At 36.6% G+C, this 7,915-nt stretch overlaps 1 protein-coding gene across 3 annotated transcripts; it reads left to right on the top strand.

Annotated features, from left to right (window-relative positions):
- Positions 1-505: 505 nt before the first annotated feature.
- On the top strand, positions 506-7,627 carry pnck (pregnancy up-regulated nonubiquitous CaM kinase). Of its 3 annotated transcripts, XM_057356941.1 has the most exons (12): positions 506-702; positions 1,188-1,282; positions 1,578-1,709; positions 1,839-1,913; positions 2,463-2,601; positions 2,798-2,921; positions 3,601-3,676; positions 3,758-3,870; positions 4,887-4,965; positions 6,221-6,308; positions 6,870-6,951; positions 7,089-7,627. In XM_057356941.1, exons 2-12 carry the CDS (start codon positions 1,206-1,208, stop codon positions 7,097-7,099), a joined length of 996 nt encoding a protein of 331 aa, XP_057212924.1. In that variant the 5' UTR covers positions 506-702; positions 1,188-1,205; the 3' UTR covers positions 7,100-7,627. The 3 variants fall into 3 exon arrangements, with proteins under 3 accessions (XP_057212924.1, XP_057212926.1, XP_057212925.1); XM_057356943.1 differs by lacking the exon at positions 1,188-1,282; XM_057356942.1 differs by lacking the exon at positions 1,839-1,913.
- The last annotated feature ends 288 nt before the right edge of the window (positions 7,628-7,915 follow it).

Here is a 7,915-nt window from a genome sequence, read left to right as displayed (position 1 = left end):
ACTTCTGATGTTTTGTTACATTGATGTTAGCCGGTTTACAACACATGAGAAAGTCTGTGGTTTACGATGCGCAGTGTTTACATGGCAAAGCAGTGGAATGTAATACTCATGAAGAATATTCCTTTGCCCGTACAAGGAAGTCTGAGAGAATTCTGGATCACTGCCACTGTCACACTACTGAAAACAGATTCAATAATATAAACAGAGACTGTAGCTTCTGGTCTCTGCAATCTGAAGGTATTTCTAAACAGTAGCGCTTTCTGCAAACAGTCATTGTAATGATGAAGAATACCTATTTAATGTGCTAAAGGAATAAATGATGTGAGAACTCTTCCTTTAATTGAAACAGTGTACAGTATATATCTCCTTATCATGCAACAGCATCACATTGAGAAAGTCGACGTGAGTCTTAGCTTGACCAGCTCTCTCTCTCTCTCTCTCTCTCTCTCTCATCCTTTCCTTTTCTCTCTCCTCTCTTCGTATTCTCACAGATTGACTTATTTGTGTAACTCTCTGCTCACATCTGCCTTTCTTTTTTTGTGCTATACTTGCTTGTTGTCCCTTTTTTCAGAAATCATTTCTCCTCTCTGTAGTCGGTGTAAAATGAATGTGATGTTTGATTGAAGAGCAGAGAGACTGTTGGGAGTTTGCTGCAGAAGATTTTTAGTTTTTACAGCAGCAGTCGGCAGGTGATTTTATCAGGTATGCTTCTCCTTTGACACCCTTTCTAAAGTGTTTACTTGTTATTGATCTAACTGTAACGATAAATATTGGAGTTAGAGATGTGTCACTTATTCCTTCATTCATACACAACTGAATTGCTTTGATTATGCATGTGAAAAGTGAAGCTCATTTTGGCAGCAAATATGAAGCATCAGGTGTGTTCTCTGAGAGAAATTTTGCAAGGGAAAAGAAAATCGATCATACCTTTTTGTGAGCCATTCAAACCTGGAAAGAACAGATTTTGCATCATTTGCATGTCAAAACATTCTTGAGTGCTTGTTGCTGAAAGAGGGCAAAATGTGTCACTATACTTTAGAAAAATGAAAGTGCTGATGATTTTAGGTGCTTGTTTGCAGCTCATATGTGTGTGTGTGTGTGTGTGTGTGTGTGTGTGTGTGTGTGTGTGTGTGTGTGTGTGCGTGTGTGTGCGTGTGTGCGTGTGTGTGTTTGTGTGTAATGTGCAGCTCTCACCCTGCGTCAGAATGCCACTATTGAAAGACCCTCGGAGAAAATCAGATGACATCAATGCTGTTTATGAGCTCAGAGAGAAACTGGGAGAGTTAGTATTTCATTTATATAGACTTTTACATTCAATAGGCCTATCTCAAAATATTCTAAACACCACAGAATAAATCGTAACAATTTACGTTATCAAGCTAATTTAAAGACTTGTCTAGTGGAAACCAAACATATTTGACACTCTAGAAACTTAAATGCTTCAAATATAAATTGCTTTTAAAAGACTAAGTATCGTGGCTTTCAAGCATAGCCTAATTATTCTTATGATTATCCACATTTTTAACACTGATATGAAAACAGTAAATTATGAATAACATGAATTTATAATGTCTTAGGGGATCATTTTCTGAGGTTCGAGTAGCTCAGCATAAGTTCAGCCACAAGCTTGTAGCTGTCAAGTGTATCCGCAAGAGGGCGCTGAAGGGCAAAGAATCAATGCTGGAGAATGAGATCGCTGTTTTACGCAGGTCAGCCCTTTTTGATTGATTATTTGACTTTATAGCAGGTTTTTTCTTGGTTAGGTGGACAGTTTGCAGGCATGGTATGTCAATGATCCAAACAGCATAATGTTTTTCTATTTCTTTTTTTTTGCACAGAATAAACCATGAAAATATAGTTTCTTTGGAGGAAACTTTTGAGACGCCTACAAAACTGTATTTGGTAATGACACTGTGAGTGAAATGTTAATGAGAATAATGTAAAATACTGTTTGTGTGTGTGTGTGTGTGTGTGCCCTTGTTTTTTATATCCCGGTGGGGACACCAATTTATGGGGACCAAAATTGAGTTCCCCATGGGAATTTTTTGAAAATCTGAAAATGCAAAAAGCTTTCTATGATGGTTAGGTTTAGGGGATAAAATATAGATTTTGTACAGTATAAATATCATTACGCCTATGGACTGTCCCCACACATAGATAATAAACCAGACGTGTGTGTGTGTGTGTGTGTGTGCGTGTGTGTGTGTGTGTATGTATACTGAAAATATTCAAGTGTAGGCTACTTATGTTGTATAGTGAAAATTATTTATTATGTAATGCATATGTATAATGTGTGCAATATTAAGAACATTCTATTATATAGTGTTTGTGAATATAGTGTATAAGATATAATTATAAAATGTATTTCATCTAAAGAATTGCTGTTTGACTGGACATAGACAGACAGAGAAACAGACAGATCATGTATTAGATGATTGATTATTTTGTCATGTGTGATGTAGTTTGACAGGTGGAGAGCTCTTGGACAGGATTTTGGAGAGAGGCAGTTACACTGAGAAAGATGCCAGTCGGGTGATATTCCAGGTGCTGAATGCAGTGAAATATCTCCACCAGCTGGGCATCGTGCATCGGGATCTAAAGGTACCCGAGAAAAAACATTATCACTTTAATTTTTTACGCTTACGTTAAAGAGCTCTCCTGCTGAAAAACATTTTCTGGTGATGTAGTGACTGTCCTTGGGAACATTTTGAATAAAACATCGACTAAAATGCTTCTCAATGTGGGTGGTTTGCAGATAAGAGTCTATTATAACCGTAGCTAGTTCTCTTTCCATCAGCCAGAGAACCTGTTGTATGAGACTCCATTAGAAGACTCCAAAATTGTCATCAGTGACTTTGGTTTGTCTAAAATGGAAGATCAAGGAGCTCTGTCCACTGCTTGTGGGACACCAGCATACGTTGGTAAGAGTAAAATCTTTTACTAATACTATTGTATATACACTGTTAATAACATACTGTATCTTACTTGTGTGGCCAAAACACAACTATAAGCAAATTAGTTTGACCAAAGTCAAGCAATATACACTCTTAAAGATGTTGGGTTTTTTGAACCCATCGTTGGGTTAAAAATGGGCAAACCCAACAGTTGGGTTAAATTAACCCAGGATATGGTTATATGAACCAACCCGGCATGCTAATTTTTAACCCAACGGTTTGGTTTGTCCATTTTTGACCCAACGGTGGGTTCAAATAACCCAACATTTAGAAAAAATATGAGCAAAAAAAAAGAGCAGTGCACTTATAAATACACCATTAAAAAATAATTTGGTGGCTTTCGGGGTCGCCATGACGTCATAATTATGGTCTAAGTTCATGCTATTAAAACTCATTTTATCTGATATATGTATATAAAACATGCAGTAAATCAACAGCATGATGATCGATAAGAAACCAAGACCCCTATCTGAAGAACACTAATGTAAAATCAAGGATGTTTTTTTCTTGAATCTCAAAGAATCATGTAGCAACTCAAGAAGATTCTTTGTTGAACCCAAACTGCCACAAAGCTCCACCAAAAAACGTTTTGTTTATAAAAGTCTTTACTTTAGCGCTGATTGTGATGCCAGTCATGTGATCACAGCTCCTGAACTTCTACAGCAGAAGACATACAGTAAAGAGGTGGATATCTGGGCCATCGGGGTGATTACCTTCATTCTGTGAGTATTTATACATCAGTCTGAATAAAATACACACTGCTCAGAATACACTGTCTATCAGTGGTGTGATGTGTCTGACAGATTGTGTGGCTATCCTCCGTTCTACGACGATAATGACACACAACTCTACAAACTGATCATGAAGGCTGAATATGAATTTGATTCGCCGTATTGGGATGACATTTCAGATTCAGGTATGACCACAACCACATTTGACTCCTGCTGTTTCCAAAACCCAAAATATAGCCGCAGAAAAAAATTAAGAGACCATTTCAGAATTATTTTCAGTTTTTCTGACTGTACTATTTAGGTAAAATGATCATTTTTTTGTTTCATTCTGTGAACTACTAGCGATATTTCTCCCAAATTTCAAATAAAAATAGTGTTTCTATTTGCATTCATTTGCAGAAAATGAAAACTGGAGAAACAGGTCAAAATAACAGAAAAGATGCTCTGTATTTGTACAGACCTCAAATACTGCAAAGAAAACAAGTTCATGTTCACGTATAAGCAATATACAACAGTAATATTTGGACATGTATTTAGGAAAAGTAAAAAAAAATATGAGATAACTTTTATCACAGTTTTCATGTGTCTTGTCATGCTGTCATCTATAGAAATGGTGATTAAATTAAATACGGAATAATTTTTCCACGGATGTACACAGAATATGACTATAATTTGATCAGTTATTCATATTTTTTTTGATCATCTTGTTTTCGACTTCATTAGTCATTCTCCTAGGCCTTGACTTAAACTTTGCAAATGTGTCATTTGTGGCCATCCTCCCTAAATTCTTCTTAAAGCTGAGCTTCAGTTTATAATATTTAATAATAATTTTTAATAAAGTAATATTTAAATGAAGAGCAAAGATGTCAATTAAATAAATCACTTTTGGCACTACTGTATGTTCCATCAATAATATGAGATATCTACTATACACTACATACAGTATATTTACATCTACACACCCTTCTGATCCATTTACTTATATCATTATTTAAAAATCATTTTATATGCTGAGATACGCTGCCGAGATGCTAAGTGGAGCAACTGGTGCACAGCTGCTTTCAGGAGTGGTTTGAAAACTTCACCCATTGAATTAAAACGCAGTGTTTTATAATGCAGCCCTAAACACGCCACATGCCAGGCACATTAAGTGGTATTGATCTCTGTGTTCTCTGCTTTCTCCTGCCCACTAATGCTTCAGCGAAAGACTTCATACTTCACTTACTGCAGAAAGATCCGGCCGAGAGGTTCGATGGTGACCAGGCCTTGCAGCATCCTTGGTGAGTCCATAAATAGCAGCAGAGAGGCAGCCGCAGAACTGAAGATGACCTTGATAAACAGATGAAGAGCGGCGTCGCAGCTGTGTGTAGGAGGATGTGCGCAGACAGAAACTGGATTATGAAATGCAGGATAAACAGATGTCTCTTCACCTGCAAAACAGTTTGCGATTGTGGGATTGAAAAAAGCATAACAATTGTGTTTCTGGGCAGGAATTGATTGGAACATATTCTGAGAACAACAATACAGGAGAAACGCAGATAAATAATTGAGGCATTGATTTTCTGTGGTATACTCACGGAAGCTTTGTATTGCTCCGAGGTTGTTCTTTTATACACAAGACTTGTTTCATCCTAAACACCCTAAAACGACATCAAGTGAATCACAAATTATGCAATTTCAGATTGCATAACTCCTAAACTGAATGTGGATAGCTTAGCTATTTTATTGGAACCATAGACATAATAAGGAACAGTTCACCCAAAAATGAAAATCTTCATTTTCTCACACTCAAGTTTGTGTAAATCTGTATACATTTCTTTGTTTTGATTAAAACAGAGAAAGATATTTGGAAGAATGCTTGTAACCAAACAGTTCTTGTTTTTGTAAATTCCTTTGTTCTGTTGAACACAAAAGAAGATATTTTGAAGAACCGTTCTGGGGCACTTTTGACTACCATTGTTATTTTTCCTACTATGGTAGTCAATGGTGGCCCAAAACTGTTTGGTTACAAACATTCTTCCAAATATCTTTCTCTGTGTTCATCAGAACAAATACATTTATACAGATTGGGAACAACTCGAAGGTGAGTAAACGTTGACAGAATTTTCTTTTTCGGGTGAACTCTCTGTTTAAGTATTGTTGAATAAAGGTTTAAAGGGATAGTTCATCAAAAAAAATCATTTCATCATCATCATTTATTCACCCTCATGTCAGTCAAAACCTGTATGTGAATCTTTCTTCTGTGGAACACAAAATAAGATATTTTGAGAAATGTCTCAGTGGTTTTGTGTCCGTACAATGGAAGTCAATGGGGGTCAATGTTGTTTGGTTATTTTGAACATTCTTCAAAATATCTTCTTTGTGTTCTGCAGATTTGAAATGACATTAGGGTGAGAAAATGATAAAAAAAGTTTACATTTTTGGGTAAACTATCCCTTTAAGTTAATATTTAAATCTTCTTTGGTTTCTTGGCAGATAGGCATTTTGTTGTATTATTCAGATCTCTCCTGAAAGTTTTATGTTTTGTGGTGGTAGGATATCAGGGGGCGCGGCTTTGGACAAGAACATTCATGGCTCAGTGTCAGCACAGATCCAGAAGATCTTTGCCAAGAGTCAGTGGAAGGTTAGTTTAACTTTAATGTAACAAAAACAGTTTGCATTTCTTCTGCTGTTGAAATGACATGTGTCCAAACAAACATATTTTGGCACAAATTTCCCCGGGGGGTAGAAAATAGCCAAAATGTCAACATAGGCAAGTTGTGTGACATCCTCTTATACTCATAAAGCATTGGCAAAACTAGCTTTGAAAAAATATGTATAATTTAAGAATTTAGATATTTGTGCTTGGAAACAAGACAGAAATATTAAATAAAAAAATGATTTTTTTGCAGTCAATGATCTCTGATACAGCACTTTGCATGTAAGGATAGAATTACTAATGTAAACATGTTTTGTTATTCTTTGACGGCGGTTGTTGTGTCGCTCCTAATAACAGCTCTGCCTGTGATTATGGATTGTATCTTTAAGGGCAAAACCGTAATTAATGTTGCGATCAGGCTTTTAGCGCTTGTACAATAAATGACTCATAAACATTACATTGAGTCCTTTGCTCATGATATTTGCTTAGTTTCACTAGATCCAGTAAAGACCACAACAATAAAGTTAAATCTGTCCTGTGTTTCAGAGAGCCTTTAATGCCACAATCATCGTCCGTCATTTAACCAAGAAAACCCACCCGGAGGATGATGAAGGAGATCAATCCACAGGTATACGTGAGGAAAGGTCACTGTTTATGTGTTTGTATTGACATATGCATGACAGCATACTGTATGTCATGCCCAAATGTTTCATCTTTGTACATAAATTATTGCTGAAAATGTTTTTTCCTTTGCTTTTTCTTAAGGGACCATCTGACGTTCCATTTGGGAGTTCACCCAAAAATGTTAATTCTGTCATTATTTACTCACCCTCATGTTCCAAACCCATCCAACTTGGTCCAAGTGTCCTGAAGCCATATGATAGCTGTGTGGAACAGAACGAAATTAAAGTTGTTCGCAGCAAATATCCATCTCTGATCATAAAAGACAGAAACAGGATTTTGAAACGCACCTGAGCTTTAAATGAAACGCTGCCCGTGATCATTCTGTTGCACTTCGCTGAGCTGCCACTGTAGAAATATCCTCCGTGGAGAACCGTTCCATCACAACTCGTGTTTCCATACGTGTTCTGCTCCCCATGCGCTTGTATTTGACGTATAACAGCATGCTGCTATTTGACGGAACTGAATATTTAGTCATGTAGTATTGTCAAGTGCTGTCACCTTCGAGCGTATCAAGCGCCTTTACAGGAAAAAATACTCCACAGCATGAGAACATATAGTTTATAAATGAAGTAAATAAGAAGTCATTGTTGTTTTGTGTTCATGATAAATAAATACACAGATGTGGCTGATGGGCTCTGATTCTGTTATTTGGAAAGGTGCTGAGGAGAATAAGAGCAAGCCAAAGGAAAAGATCATATTTTGATGTATACCTACCGCACAGAATATTGCATTTCCATTACAAAAACAATGCTTACAGTAAGAATAGGATCAGTTTTGATATCACGTTGACTTTAAGCAAACTTACAGAAACAGCTTTGATGTAGCTCAGTGGTTAGAGCATGGGTTCGATCCACATACTCAAAAACAAATGTATTGTATAATGCAATGCAAGTCGCTTTGGATAAAAG

Source organism: Triplophysa rosa, linkage group LG17 (genome assembly GCF_024868665.1).
Source record: "Triplophysa rosa linkage group LG17, Trosa_1v2, whole genome shotgun sequence".
NCBI lineage: Eukaryota > Metazoa > Chordata > Actinopteri > Cypriniformes > Nemacheilidae > Triplophysa > Triplophysa rosa.
This window is presented reverse-complemented; position numbering and strand designations above follow the sequence as displayed.